Genomic DNA, 16,374 nt, shown 5'->3' on the forward strand with positions numbered 1-16,374 from the left:
CACACACACACCACACACAAATGAGTTAGCTCTTAGGTCATTGTTGATAAATTAGAGCCATCTCAGAGGTGATTTCATGTAACCTAATTTAAAGCTAAATTTTAGTTCACTAAAGTGTAACTTGCATATTCCAGAAGTCAATGTTTTTTTTAAGAAAACTGAAACTATTCTTTTAATAACTGCAGCTGTGTTTCTCAGTTACAAATGTGCTTTAAAATAGTGAACTAAAATTTAGCTTTAAGTTAGGCTGCATGAGAAATCACCTCTGAGATGGCTCCACTTTATCATAAATGACCTTAGGAGCTAAGTCATTTGTGTCTGTGTGTTTTCTTTCCATTGCCTCTAAGAATCTGGATGGGTTAGTGGAAGGTATTGAAGCCACTCTGGCTGTGTCCCTTAGTGGACATGCTTTTCATTGATAAAAGTTTCCTTCAGAGAAAACTTAAAAGATAAGTTATTAATATCATTGGGCATGAGTTTTGTTGGTAGCCAAAAAATCGTTAATTTTTTAAGCATGCTTCAAGTGCCTAATATATGCCAGAGGCTGTGCTAGGTATTGGGAGAGTTAAACAGACTTGAGTTTGTATCCCTCCTCAGCAACTTGTGAACTGAATGATCTTGGACAAGTTGCCCCACCTCTCTCGCCTCAAATTTCCCATCTATAAGATGGGGATAATTGTCTGTGTACCTCACAAGATTAAAATAATAGAAAGGTTTTTTTAGCATGTTACTGGGCACTTAGAGGAAAATGCATATGGCACATTTTTTGCCCTTGAAGATTTACAAATCTAGTTAGACAGGCAGATCTGTTAAGTAAATAGTACTCATGAGAAGCAAGTATAATCCATTCCAGCATTGCTCAGAGTTTGTCTATCCTACTAGCTATTTCTTTAAAAATATTTAAAAAGTTATTTCTTTGGTTAAATAAGTTTGGAAGATGATGAATATTTTGAGAGTCACACTGTATATTCTTCTATTCAAGAGTCTGAGATGTTCTTGGTATAGCCTTACCTTTGTAGTGAACTCAGAGTAGTTATCCCTTATGGATCTTCCTGCTACCATTCTCAGCTATGTATCTTACATTTAAAGGTGCCCCTATGCCATGGATTCAGACCTTTAATGTTTAGTCTTACAGTAGTTGCCAAATTTGCCAGTTTACTTTTCTTTGCAATATTAAAATCTTTACTTAAAAGCATCCTAGGATTAAAGATTTTGTCCACTTAGAGGGGTATCTGTGGAATCTAATTAAGATTCCACTATTTTAAAATAGAAATTCCATTGCTTTATGAAACAACACCAGACCAGTTATAAATATATCCATTATAAGACATCAGCCATGAAGCCAAAATTATTTAAATCTCACATTATAATGAGTTTTTAGTTTTTTAATCTCCAGTTTGCTCCAGGCTTCAGCACCTTTCCTCTTCTATTAGTTGCAGCAAGTTTATGCAAATTTCTTTTACTTCCTTTGTAGCTGGGCTTTCTGCCAAGGTTATTTCTGTCTCTTTGTGGTCAGGTTATTATCTCAGAGTAGTTTCCCTCCCATGTTTTTTGGGGGGAGGGACTGCCCACCACTCACAGTTATGGACCTAGATTCATCAGAGCTTCGGATTCAACAAGAGGTACTCTTTTATAGTCACACCCTTGCTAAAGCACTTTCTTGGGGGTTTCTTCTTTATTTAATCACTTTTCATGGTCAGAAACTTTGTTTTCTGTTAAGTACCCTTTTCCTCAGCAAGGTTTACTGAAGCAGCTAACAGCTGCCTCACAAGCAGGAAAGCTCACAATTTACCTTCCTCTATCATGGTGCTGATACTTAGGTATTTTAATTTTATTTGTTTGACTTTGTAGGGGAAGAAAACAGTTTTTACCTCTATACATTTTAGGTTCGTTGGTTGGGGCCCTGAAAATTATACTGACAAAAACAAAAACAGATTAACAAGAGAAAAACAGTTTCTTAACATGTGTAGCACACGTCACATGGAAGAAACCTGACATGATGCATAACTCAAAGGGGTGGTTAGAATTTGGTCTTATATAGCTCTCGCCCTCTGAGATGGCCCACACTCTGTGGAGTGTGTTTCTCCCAGGGCCGTTCTCGCCTTTTGAGACAGACCACATTTTGTCTATGGAACATGTATTTCTCTAAATCCACTTCTTACCTTAAAAAAAAAAAAAATTGGGGCCTATATAGATGTTAACAAAGAATAATTTATAGAGAAGTGACAGGTGAAAAGAAAAGGATTTTAGGCTTCTGAGGGCAACAAACTGTGGGAAGGTAAGTATATTGGGGAAGGTAAATATATTGGGGAACTTATGGAAGATATGGGTTATTTGTGCAGTTCCATCTCTATGGCCATAAAACTTCCTTGGGAGGGGAAATTTATGGCAGTCCTCATTTCTCAGCTGTTTCTGCTTTTAGCCAGTTAAGGGATCCTCTGGGAAGGCTTCTTTCTGTGTTTCCTGATTCTCATTTGCCTCCAGCTCAAAACGATCTTTATGCCAGAGTGGCATATTCCACTACCCTTCAACTTCCCCCTTGAAACCGAGCTTAAGGGCATAACTCTATCTCTTCTTTGTCTGCCTTAGGGACAGTGATTGCTTCTTTGAAATTTTTATTTTTTCATAGTTTATAGAAGTCCGTCCAGTGAATGAACCAGTATTTATTTATATAACTCACTATTGTAGGACATATGGTTTGTTTTCAACTTGTTACTATTGTAATGCTATGGAGAACATCCTTTAACATAAGTCTTTACATACGTATTAGATTTTTCCTTATGAAAATAATTAGAAACGGAATTAATTGGTTAACATTTTTAAGGCTTTTGATACATATTTTAAGTATTTCTTCAGAAATATTTTGATGCATGTATCCAAAATATTTCTTCAGAAAGGTTGTAGAGCAGCACATGAAAACTTATTTCATCATACTCTAACTACACTAGGAATTATCTTTGAAATTTTTTTTGCTGTCTGTATTTATATGATTACTAGTGAGGTTAAGCCATTTTTCATAAATACTTCTTGAGTGGACATATAATTATGAAAATTGTGTGTACTTAATGTTTCCATCACAGATCTAAGCGAACAAAGATGTTACTGAAGCTAAGTAGACAGAAGGAAGAAGAGGACTGCAGATTACAACTGCAACTTCAAAGGCAGAGAGCCATGAGACTTTCCCGAGAATTACGGCTGAGTATGCTTGAAATAGTTCATCCAGGTGTGTGGCAGTATCAATTTTATAAGTGTAATTAAGACTGATTAGGATATCTTTTAATAAACCAAATTTCCTAGCTACCTGATGATTTATTTTTTTAAATGGGGACCTTTTCCCTGTTTCTCCTTTTTCAGATAAATCTCATTAAATCTCTTGAGTCAAAAAAAGTAACTATTTTTTTTTGATTAAGGCCTATTAGTTTATGATGAGCAATCTCTCCAGTAATTTTTCTTTTCTTTCAGATAAATTAGTGAAACAAAATTTTATGCTTAAAGATATCTGTCTTTGACATAAAGAAAGAACCCCCTTGAACTTAAGTAAGGTGTTAGAATATTGCTACATTCTGCCCTCAGAACTCAGTACAAACCTTGTGACACCTCTTGCCACTTTCGACACACTAAGCTGAAATTAATATTAAAGTGTAGTCTGGGAAATCTGAGTCATTTCAAGATTCCTTTTTAGTTCTACTCCTTCCCCCTTCTACTACTCATTCCCAGTATCCTTCACTAGCCTCATATTTCTCTTTCTTTCCCTTAAATTCAGATGTTTCCCAGGGTTCCATCCTTACCCCATTATTTTCATGTTGCTCTTCCTGAGGTATCCCATCCATAACTGCAGCTTCAACTACCAACTGAGTGCTTAGCACTCTGGAATCTTGTCTGCATCCTCACCCTCTCTCCTAAGCTGTAGACCAGCCCTGCCCAGTAGAACTTTCTACAAAATGAAGTGTTCTATATCTTCACAGTACCAATGGCTAGAGGTAGCTGTTGACTTGAAATGTGGCTAGTGCACTTGAGGATCTAAAATTTTATTTTACTTTCTTTAAATTTATGTAACCAGTTGTGGCTAGTGCCTACTACATTGGACAACACAGCCCTGTAGCCAGCTGCCTATTGGTTAGCTTTACTTAGATATCCACAAGCATCCTCAAAACTAGTCATTATCTTCCCTCACTGATTTCCTCTTCCTGTATTCCTCATCTCTCAGGTAATTGCACCAACAGTCTACTCAGTGTCCCATCTATGAGACATCCTAGAATTTTTTCCCTCCCTCCACATCTAGTTCACCACTAAATCCTATCAATTTTTGGTACTGTCTCTCAAATATATCCCTTTTTATTTTTACCTTCCACCTTATTCTGTCACTTAGCTACTGTGAACCCTAGACTGTATGCTGACTAACTCCCAGAAAGTAAAAAGAAAGTCATCTGTAGAACTAACTGAGTGACTAAAGAGAAATTTAGAACCACGCAGAGTAGGTAACATATATACACAATGTGCTTTTCCCTTTTCGTAGTACTGAATGACTTTCTAACTATTTACTTGTGATTCTTTTTTCTAAATGTTCTTGCTATTGGATTTTTAGCCCTTTTCTCATTCCTCTGAGACAAAAAAAATGATATGAGTCTTTTCCAAAGAAGATGCATAATCTGAGAAAGCTTTTGGAGCGTTTTGTTTCTAAAATCTTATAACCATTGTAAAATAATAGAATTGGGAAAATCAATATTGAAAAAAATAAAAGGACTGCAAGATTGTTGGTACTTTCATTGTCCTGATTCTAGAACTTGAGAAAGCATAGAAGTGAGTATGTTGTAATAGTGTTTGTTATCTTTTTAGGTCAGGTGGAAAAACATAATCGGGAAATAGAAGAGAAATCAGCATTGATTATCCAGAAACATTGGAGAGGGTACAGGGAAAGGAAGAATTTTCGCCAACAGAGGCCATCTCTTGTGGAGTATAAAGCAGCTGTCACACTTCAAAGAGCAGTGAGTCTGAGTTAGTAAAAAGAGTATTGGATTAGGAGGCAAAGACATGGGTTCAAACCTGACTTTCCTGTTTATCTGCTGTGAAGTCTTGGTCAAGTCACTTAGCTTTTCTGAGCCTTAGTTTCTTAAAATGAGAACATCCTTATCACTGGCCAAAATGAATTAGACATTCAGTCCTTAGTATTTCCATAGACCCTTGTACATCATTTACCAAAATGCAGTGTTATTTGTTAATTTTTTTCTTTCTTACTTGAGCAATGAGAATCTCAAGGGTAAGGAACGAAGTCTTATTTATTGTCAGCTTCCTGCATGTGCTTGACATATGAATGAATGTCTACCCTATCTTTTTCACTCAGTTGTTATGTGGATCAGATGACCTAATTTATGGGAAAGTATTTTGTCAATTGTAAAGTCCTGCGTAGGAGCAGCTTATCATATTAGATGTTTTTTAATGCACAGATAATACATTAGGTATAATTAGATCATTGTAATTCTTGAATTATAGAATGGTGTTCTTAAATGATGATCTTCCTGGGATTTATCTGGAGCATAGTAATATTTTATTGCCTTGGAAAAGCATAGTACAAGGCTGTCTATTTCACTTAATGACCAGTTTTCCTAATGTCTAGTTATTATACATAGTTAACGTTCATATTAGGATTTCAGATCATGTAGCATTTAGTTTTATTGTTATTGTTAAACTTATTTATTGTTATTGTTAAACTTTAGGTCAATTTATTGACCTAAATCCCTTTTTGTTGAACTTTGTTTGTTAATCCCTATTGTTAAATCCCTTATTGTTAAACTTTAGGTCAATTTCAGTTTTTCACAGTGATAGATTTTGAACAGTCTCCTTATTGATTTCTCTGATTAAGCTTTTACAAAGATTTTTTTAAACCACTTAAAAAACAGAGTAAATACTAGGGAAATAGGAAGAGATGTCTGCTGCCTCCATCTTTCTCAGGCTCTTTTGGGGATTTTAGGCCATGTGTGCAACAAACCGTCCTGCACCATCACTGAATCACACCCACATCTGCTGTTTACCCTCTGCTAAGCAATGCCACCTAAGGATTAACCCATGGACCCATGGATATCAGTGCCTTGGGTCCTTTCTAATACCTTTACCTCGTGGCTACCGACTTTTTTTTTTTTTGGCTGGGCTCCGTGGCAGCATGCAGGATCTTAGTTCCCCCACCAGGAATGGAATCTGTGTCCCCTGCAGTGGTGCAGTGGAAGCACGGAGTCTTAATTACATGTGGAAATGCTAATATTTTACATATATTGAGTTATGCTTATGTAACTCAGTACATGCAAAATATTAATTTCACCTGTTTTTACCTTTTTATTCTGCCTCCCAGAAAATTAAAAATTACATATTTGACTCATTTTATATTTCTATTAGCACTGCAGATGACCTTGATAACAAAGAAAAGGAAATAATTATCAATTTCACAGAACGAAGTTGGAATATCATTTCATTGAACTTATCCCTCAGGAGGAACTGGTTATTAGTGTCCTTGGCAGACAAAGGCCAGAACTGTTGTTTACCTTCTGTCCCTCACTTTGCGTAAAAGAGAGGCATTGTTTCTCAGATAGATAAAAATCAAGAAAACCTTATGTACACCTGCTCATTTCAAATTACACATCCTTACGTAAACAAGTTGGAGTTCTATGTAGTGGTATAGTATTAGAATTAAATTTGAAGAATTAGCTGTCTTTTCCTTCTTAATGTTCCAGGATTTTCTTTTCTTGCTTTTTCATCTCTTAAGCTCAGAAGGGGCCCCCACGAACACTGGAGTACCGGGTACCCATGGGGCCAGGCGGGACCGGTGCCATCGATCAGTTAGCAGGACCCCACCCTCCCCGGCCAGCTTTAGACTCCCAGGGGAGTCTCCAAGGGAGATGGCCAGGGATGCTTAAATGGTCCTCTGCAATTTGGTGCAAGTGGCAAATGACTTTTCTTTCTGCAGAGCACTGCAATCTGCTAAGCCTCAGCATGCTCGCATTTTAGCCTTTATATGGCATCCTGCAAGGTTACCCTCAGTGCTTAGCTGGGAGCAGTCAGAAGGGGTTGGAGCATGGGTCCGCAGAAGCATTGGCTGATCTTAGTTTAAAAATCTGGATCCATTTTTACTGTTTGATGAATTTAAAGGCGGTAGACCAGGTGGATTTCCTGATCACCCACACTGAGGTTTTGAAACAGTGTATTACCTCCTGGAAGGGGGTTATCATGGCCAGCAAAGACTTCTGTGGACATGCTGGTCAGTTGAACACAGGAGACCTACAGTGGATGACCATGGGCTGGGGCATTGTGCGGAGATGCCTTGCTCGGAGGAGTCAGTCCATGGCCTACAGCTGTGGGTTAATTTGAGGAGCTCACAGAAGATGGTGGAGCCTTGGTACCAGGAAGTAAAAAGCAGCAAAATCCCTAAACCCGTAAGGATGGTGTTACTGTTGCTGTCATTTCTGGAGAAGCCCTGGGAATCAAGTCCAAGATTTACACTTACACACCAACTTTGTATTTGGAGTTAAGATTGGACCAAGGAGCAAAGCATTCCCAGCCTATTCCTAAAGGGTGATCAAGCTTCATTTATACCATATCTGGAAACGTGCATATTGGACCTAACACCCAACAAAAGATAGAACCTCATCACACAGCTGTGCTGGGGGAAGGTGACAGTGTCCAGGTGGAGAACAAGGATCCTGAGAGAAGCCACTTTGTCCTAATTCCTGAGGAGCCATTAAGAGAACCAGTTGTTGGGCTTTCCTGGTGGTGCAGTGGTTGAGAGTCTGCCTGCCGATGGAGGGGACATGGGTTCGTGCCCCGGTCTGGGAAGATCCCACATGCCACAGAGCGGCTGCGCTCATGAGCCATGGCCGCTGAGCCTGCGCGTCCGGAGCCTGTTGCTCTGCAAGGGGAGAGGCCACAACAGTGAGAGGCCCGCATTCCGCAAAAAAAAAAAGAAAGAAAGAAAGAAAGAGAACCAGTTGTTGGGACTCCCCTGGTAGCGAGTGGTTAAGAATCCACCTGCCAAGGCAGGGGACATGGGTTCGATCCCTGGTCCGGGAAGATCCCACATGCCGTGCAGCAACAAAGCCCTTGCGCCACAGCTACTGAGCCTGTGCTGTAGAGCCTGTGAGCCACAACTCCTGAAGCCCGCGTGTCTAGAGCCCGTGCTTTGCAACAAGAGAAGCCACCGCAATGAGAAGCCTGTGCACAACTAGAGAAAGCCCATGCACAGCAATGAAGAAGACCCAGCGCAACCAAAAATAAATTAATTAAATAAATAAATTTTAAAAGAGAGAGAGAAACAGTTCAACATGGAGAAGTGTGCTGACCCCTAAAGAATCCAAAATGTGATTCTTTCTTGACTTGAAATTTTTGTAATCTTTTGTTATTGTCAATGAGGTGCTACTAGTTTTCAAAAATTACTTAGACTCCTCATGTAAGGACACAGCCTCATATACTGCAGAGACACGAAAACTATGACAAGATGTGCCAATTTTTTTTTATCAGATCAGTTCAGTTCTTGACATCAGCCAATGCTATTTAACTGACAACTACAGTAAATCTTTTTTTTTTTTTTTTTTTTTTGGTGGTACACAGGCCTCTCACTGTTGTGGCCTCTCCCGTTGTGGGACGCGCAGGCTCAGCGGCCATGGCTCAAGGTCCCAGCCGCTCCGCGGCATTTGGGATCCTCCCAGACCGGGGCATGAACCCGTGTCCCCTGCATCAGCAGGCAGACTCTCAACCACTGCGCCACCAGGGAAGCCCCAGTAAATCCTTAAAGTTCTCATCATAAGAAAAAAAAAAATTCTCTAACTACGTATGGTGACAGATGTTAACTAGACTTTTTGTGACAATCATTTCCCAATATATACAAATATCGAATCATTATGTTGGACACCTGAAACTAATATAATATTGTATGTCAATTATACCTCAATTAAAAAAAATAAAGAAGGTAAAAAGAACTAAAACTACAAAAATGGTCATAATAGAACCAAACCTAAGAATGTTTTTAATAAAGAGATTGCCATTGCTGATGACAGCCTGCAGTGGATGAGTGAGGTCTAATTGCATATGTTTATCTGAAGTTTGGTCTTTATAATCATACACAATCCTAAAAACCTGTTTTACCATCCTCGAGGATCTGATGCTGGAAAAATAACCGTTTGCTATTCAGATATGCCTGAGTTTGTTTCAAATTAAGAACTACAGAAATATGCACCATTTTAGTGGTAGAAGAAAATTCTCATCACCCAGAACTTTCTGAATGTCTCTTTTTACTCTAGGTTCATTTTTGATGCACACAAATGAAGAGATTTCTCAGGCCATTCTTGATTTCAGAAATGTGAAAAATGGCTTTGAAAGAGCTAAAACCTGGAAATCAAAGACTGGAAACTAGTGACAAGCACAAGGGCAGGTCTGGCTGCCTTCTAGAATTTTCCATCTGTGGCATCCACCAGTTCAGTGCATCCAGTTTCCAAAGTTGCCAGTGCTTCTAAAGAATTCCACACTAAAGTGATAAACATGGTTTTTATAGCAATGTATGTGAGATATTTCCTGGCACAAGCAAATAAACCTAATTGTTCATTCTTAAAAAAAAAAAAAGAAGTAGCTCAGAAAGAAGGTGATGTTTGCTGGCGTCTGCTCTCTAGAGCCAGAATGATAGCTAATTCTTGCTACTTGATTATAGCAAAACAGTATCAAATATACATATCTATTAAAGACCAACAACAAAAGCACTTACTGAAACAAACCAGTTGAAAAAATAAACATTGGGAGATAAATACAATTTCAGAGAGTCCTAAAATGACAAAGAATGAGGAAAAGAGACAGAGATGTCAAGGTGGACTTTTCTGATCTAAGGGCAAAAATTCCTCTGTTCTGGAAACTTTACTCTGAGTTCCCAGAGTAGCATCATAAGCCTGGCTTCATACTAAAAGCAGGAAGTAGAGGAAAGATAGAAGGAGAAGCAAGGAAGAAAAATCAAGAAAAGGGAAGAATAGAAGAAAAGGAGAAAATCTCAATAGGAGAATGTAAGCGCAATTGAAGGCTCAAGTACTATAGTAAAAACAAGGGTATTAAGGAAATCTTTATACTGAATGTGAAAACCTCCAAGCCCTTTTTTCTTCTCAGATCTCAGTGCTGTCAGCCAGGCTTGTATCCTGTAAACAGTAGGTTGAAAACATTTTCTTTAGGAAATCTGAACAGCCCAAGGGAATAGTTATACATGTACTCACAATGAGGTACTCCAATGAAACAGCCCAGTTCAGTAGCCCTATAAAGAAGTACAGAATAGATAAACCCTACCCATCTGCTCAGCATTTCTAAACAGCTTTTTAGTGCCCACTCTTAAATATCAGCTGAAAGTATCACTGGACGTCTGCAGGAAGCTAAGGCCAAAACAAATAGAATAAAACTACTTGGTGGAAATAGAGATATTGCAGGGATAAGAAAACTTTTAAAATGTATTATTTTCTCCGAGAGCTAAAAGAAAATAATACATGAAGCAAAAACCAAGATGCTGGATAACAGGGAACAAATGGAATAAAATTTGACAGAAAAAAGAAAGACATAATAAAAGGGCTAGAAAAAAAGGTTTGGGAAATCTAGAGAGCAGGGCAAAAAGAAACCAGAACCAGTCTAGGAGGTCAAACATTTGAAACAAAGAAAAAAAAAAAAACTGGAGGAGAAGAAATCAAATAATTTAAGATTTCTCAGAATTGAATATCATGTGGTTTAGATTAAAAAGACTGAATGTCCAATACAATGACAAAAATACACTCACATCTATTTCACATTATTGTGAAATACACTGGGGCGAAAAGTACTCCTCAACAGCATTATTGGAAGCTAAAAGATGTTGGAGTAAGGCTGTCAAATGTTTGAGGGAAAATGATTTCCAACTAGAATTCTACATCCAACTAAACCATCAGTTAAAGGTAAAGATACACTAAAGACATTTTTATGCATCACAAAGTCTCTGAAACAAAGGAATAACCCAAGAAAGGACAACATGGAATCCAGGAAACACAAAGGAAAGACGAAAAGAGTCACCAAGATGATGGGGAATGGGAGATCTCGGGATGACAGCTATGCACCAAGCATAGGGAATAATCTATCCAGACTGGAACAAGTCAGAAAGCTCCAGAATATGTGTATCTAAGGAAATTAATTTGATAGATTGCCTGATGTGTTTTAATGTATGAACAGTTAGGGCAGAAATTGTGATAATCAGTGATAAATATATAGAAAAATAAGCACAGGAAAATAATAGAGTTATTAATTCCAGTGAAAATAAAAATATGCAAGGAAGAAAAAGTAATCATCACTACATGGTTGAAAAATGAATAGCCTTTATGTAGTCATAATAATGTAAACACTGAATATTAACTAAAATTATGATTTAATAATATTGGATATTTGGAGATATAGAAAGTATGTGTGAAAGAGAGCTAAGTCCTTATCTTTCATACAAGAAAGTCAATAGATAATACCTATCACTGAAAAAAATCACAAAAATGTAGATGGAGATAAACATCAGAAGAAAAACCTGAAAGAACTAAAGTTGCTGTCTTTGGGGAAGAGGTTTTTAACAATTCTAAAACTGACACTTTAAACAATAGTTATATCAACAAACTTTTTGGAAAGCATCAAATAGTAAAATATTTTAGGTTTTGCAGGTCATACAGTTTCTTGGAACTATTCGACTCTACAGTTGTAGCCCAAAGGAAGCTGTGGATAGTATGTAAACAAATGAGCATGACTCTTGTTTCAATAAACATTTGTAGACACTGAATTTTGAATTTCACATAATTTTCACATGTCATGAATTAATTCTTTTCCTTTTGAACTTTGTAATCATATAAAATGTAAAAAACCATTTTTCAGCTGTTCAAAAACAGGCAGCAGACTGGATTGACCTGTGGGCCATAATTCGCCAACCCTTGCCTTAAGCAATGTGAACATATAACTTTGATGAAAGTAAAAACTACAAAGAAGGGAGAAGAGTGAAGAAAAAATTGGGCAGAATAATTTCAGATGTGTCTCCACATCTTGCCTGTTAAAAGATTTCTTACCAGGAATTCATTCTGAAGGACAGGAGAAAGCACATTCATTTACCAAGCTTTTTCTTGTATACCTTCTCCTTGATCTTTACAATCCTTTGGCTAAGTACAATTGGGATCCCTGTTTTCTGTAGACATAGAACCTATCCTATAGAGATTGAATGAGTTGCCCCAAATCAAACAGTTTTATAAGGGGCTAGAATTAAGACTAGAACCCAAAGCTGATTTCCCTTTTTTTTTCTTTATTGCCTTCTGTACAAATAATACATGAATATATCCTTGTAAAATATTAAAACACTACAGAAGAATATAACGATAAAGTTATTGTCCTCTGTCACCCCAGTCACAATCCTATCTTTCTCCCCATACATAAAAGGGTTAACAGCTGTTGTCACTATCATATGTTTTGGTAGGAAGGAAATAGTTCTGCTAGGGAAGAAAAAAAATCACAAATCTTTTTTTTTTTGTCCCAGACTCTTAAATTCCTAGCAAAATGCCGTAAGAAAAAGAAACTATTTGCTCCTTGGCAAGGACTCAGAGAACTCACTGATGCACGCAGAGTTGAACTGAAGCATCAAGTGGATGACTATATCAGAAGACATCCCGTATGTAGGCTTTTGTGCCATGGTACCAGTGTTACATTATTGCAGTGGGTGATATTCACCAACAAATAAGTGTCTCAGCTGTATATGTACATTTATTTTTGGCATAAGGTAATGCAGTTGCTTTACCGTAGTCAATGGATTTGGCATCTTATAATTACGTGGACCATATAAGTAAAGTCAATAGTAAGGGAGACTTCACTTCAAATTAGTGGTTTTCCGTACTGCGTCAGCAAGACTTCTTCACATCCTCACCAACATTTATTATTTTCACATCCTAATGAATGTGAAGTGGTATTGTGATTTGGATTTGCATTCTCTAATAATTAGTGATTTTGAACATCTTTTCATATGTTTATTGGCTATTTGTATATCTTTTTTGGAGAAATTTCAATTCAAGTCCTTTGCTCATTTTTTAATCAGGTCGTTTGTTTTTGTGTTGTTGAGTTTTAGGAGTTCTCTGTATATTTTGGATATTAATCCCTTATCAGATGTATGATTTACAAACATTTTTTTCCATTCTGTGGGCTGCCTTTTTACTGTTGATAGTGTCCTTTGATACACAAAACTTTTTCATTTTGATGAAGTACAGTTTGTCTGGTTTTTCTTTTGTTGTCTGTGCCTTCAGTGTCATATTTAAGAAATCATTGCCAAATCTAATATCATGAAGCTTTTCCTCTGTCTTTTCTTCTAAGGGTTTTATAGTTTTAGTCCTTATGTTTAGGTCTTTGATCTCTATTTTTTTTAATGCACTGTGTGTGATTGTGATGCATTCTCCTGTTAAAGAAGTGCTGCTCTAGCCATACTCTAGTACACCTGTTACTCTGTGGCTGAAAAATAAGGTGTTAGCTGGAACAGGGCTGTATCCAAGATCCATGAACTGGAATATTTGAGAAAGCTGGGGTGTCAGAAGCTCTGTCAGCTTCAATGTTGAGATTATTTCATCCTTGTCCAAACTAATTAGGTAAGTTCCTTTTAAAGTAGCTGACTAGCCAAAAGAATATGGTCCTTTGAATGATTTTGTCCCTTGTTCTGTGAAATTAGAAGCCGTTATAACATTATGGCTTAGATACGTTTGGGAGTGGGGATAGGACAAGAAGTTAGGTAGTCTTACCAGGTGGGGCTAGAACAAAAGGATTGGTCTTGTTACTCCTCTTCCAGGCCAGTATCTTTACCAAACCATTTGTAATTTTCACTATGATTTCTCAATCTTATCTCTTCTCCCAGAATACCATACTATGTGAGGAAGTGAGGTATAGGAGCATACCAAAAAGAATCTGGCCCACCTGCATTTTCATTTAAAGCTGCTTTTAAGAGGCTATTTAATGCTTGCTCAAGAGTACAAGGTAGATATCAACCATAACATTCAATTGATGAGAGACAGCTAAGCATTCTAGAACCTCTACTAAGTGGTTAAGTGAAACATACTTTGATATATGTGTCCTTCATGTGACACTTTTTTTGTCCTTTGTTCCCAGGGCTCTGAGGTATCAGATGTGATCAGCAGGGAGCTCCATTCCCAAGCACAAGAACGACTGCAACACTACTTCATGGGCAGAGCTCTAGAAGAGAGAGCCCAACAGCACAGGGAGGCACTGATGGCTCGGATCAACACCAACATCGAACAGTTGATGAGTATGTGCTCATTCCATTTTTGCTTCCTAAAAGGAACAGCCTATGTAAGATTTTGTGACATCTAGATCTTCAGAAGGAAAACACCATTTAGTGGTCTATTAACCCATCTCCTATCCTCAGAAATTTCTCCTTCTAGATCATATCACCACACAATGATTTCAAATGATGCAGACCCCATAACCTTCTTGACTGCTTCCCTCAGCCTTGTGATCATTGATATGTGTCAACTCAGAAAAGTTATTAATTATAAAGATGCTGAGCCCTACTAGCCAGATTCTGTTATACAGTATGAAAAGCTTTTTGAACTTATTTTAAAAGTAGATGATGAGAGTGGTTATGGTGGCACTTTAATGAAGTGTTTTCACAAAAACTAATTCATCTGCTTCTCACAACCACTGGTGCATTTAATGAGAGATCCCATCCATGAAGCCAGTGTCTCAGATGGCCTCTGAAACACTTTTAGTATTTGTGGAGCAAAAAGGGCCAGGGTCCTCTCTTTAGTGCCATTACTTGCAAATTTTGTGTTTTTGAATGGATAGGTGGCTGGAACTGAGCCTCTCATCTGTAAGGATTCTGCTATTATATTAAAAGTTTCTGCTCTTTTAAATAAACCATCTAAAAAAATCTACCTCTTTCTTTTATTCTTTCCCTTTAAACACGGAAGCATGGGCTACAACTTGTGAATAGTCACATGCCATCTACAGCTGACAATAATAATAGACTCAGAGTTGGAACCTTGTTTTTGCCTGCTATTGCAGAGTTCCAACACTGTAGTTTCCAAGTTCCTGTTTGTTTGGTACAGAACTCTTCCACTCACCTTTTTATTTTCTGTTTACTACAGAAGCACCAAGTCTGAAGGAGGCAGAAGGAAAAGAACCTGAGCTCTTCCTAAGCAGATCCAGGCCTGTGGCAGCCAAGGCCAAGCAGGCCCATCTTACCACCCTGAAGCATATACAAGCACCCTGGTGGAAGAAGCTTGGGGAAGAGGCAAGAGATGAGATTGATGTCCCAAAGGATGAACTTAGTATAGAATTAGGAACTTTATTCATTGGTGGAACCAAACCCCCTTAAGGGAGTTACCTGGAGGAATGACAAATTATATTTCTAGAGATTATATGGGTTCTGCCTCTGACATGCTAGTAGACTAGCGTTATCCTAACTCATGGTTTTCCAGAGGTTCCTCTCCAAACAAGACTTGAAGGCAGTAAGCAGAGTTATCTTCTACCTTGATTTCAGTTCTTTTTCTTTATCCATACTTCCATCCTTGGCCACACATAAAAATTGGTATGACTTTTATTATGGAACTAAACTCAGCATTGTATTCTATTGCATATATGAAATGTGATATTTCTATTTTTGTTTCTGCTGTTTTCCAACTAAAGGTGTTTTCTGAATATTTTCAACAATTGTTCTGAAAAACTTGTCAGGGTTACTTCAGCTTTTCACACTTATTGATTTTTCTATTAATATAGGAAATGTGCTCTTGGCATTTATTATGGTGAGGAAAAGAAGTGGTCATTTGAAAGACATTTGACTATTTTCGACCAAACAGTGTTTGAACTCAATTTATATCTTGTTATTTCTAAAAGGAACTACATTAAAAAGTCATCCTAGGATTCAGTGCAAGAAAAATTTCTCCTGATAAAATTGCATTCTTTGTATTAAACTAAGAGAACTATATAACACACTATTTGCATTTTGATTTGTCTCTTAGGAATCTCAGAGCTAAAACAATGCTTACTTTCTGTTACGATTCTCAATACCTACATGATTATTTGGTTCCAATCTAATAATTTCTGATTTTCCTGTTTATCTTTAACTGTGTTTTAATACCAGAAGCCACCTCTATGTTTGTGCTAATATGGAATTTAAGTTAAAATCAATTAAATCATTGACTCTGTATCATAAGGAACCTGGAGTGTGCTTTTTCTATAAATGAGTAGGAAAACCAGTATTTCTGGATAAGAAGACCAAATACTATAATGTTGTTCATCCCACCAAAGTTAGTTTAGTAAAATTCTAGTCAAGATTCTAATGTAATTGTTATTCATAATTGAAAATGAATAAAATTCATTTGT

General features: G+C 37.4%; 1 protein-coding gene and 1 pseudogene across 4 annotated transcripts in view; both read left to right on the plus strand.

Moving 5' to 3' along the window:
* IQCB1 (IQ motif containing B1) overlaps positions 1-16,374 on the plus strand; it is a 45,962-nt gene extending 29,588 nt beyond the window's left edge. For 2 of the 3 annotated variants that reach the window (XM_082654673.1, XM_082654674.1), the window contains exons 11-15: positions 3,081-3,223; positions 4,837-4,985; positions 12,533-12,664; positions 14,140-14,296; positions 15,138-16,374. In XM_082654673.1, the coding sequence (XP_082510799.1) occupies positions 3,081-3,223; positions 4,837-4,985; positions 12,533-12,664; positions 14,140-14,296; positions 15,138-15,367 (811 nt within the window). In that variant the 3' untranslated portion in view covers positions 15,368-16,374. The remainder of the gene's footprint in view (positions 1-3,080; positions 3,224-4,836; positions 4,986-12,532; positions 12,665-14,139; positions 14,297-15,137) is intronic. The other variant, XM_082654675.1, reaches the window with a different exon arrangement.
* LOC309823261 (pirin-like) lies at positions 7,216-9,394 on the plus strand (annotated as a pseudogene). The gene is made up of 2 exons: positions 7,216-7,763; positions 9,282-9,394. The product of its transcript is annotated as a pirin-like (transcript).

Source organism: Grampus griseus, assembly GCF_964374135.1.
Source record: "Grampus griseus genome assembly, chromosome: 5".
NCBI lineage: Eukaryota > Metazoa > Chordata > Mammalia > Artiodactyla > Delphinidae > Grampus > Grampus griseus.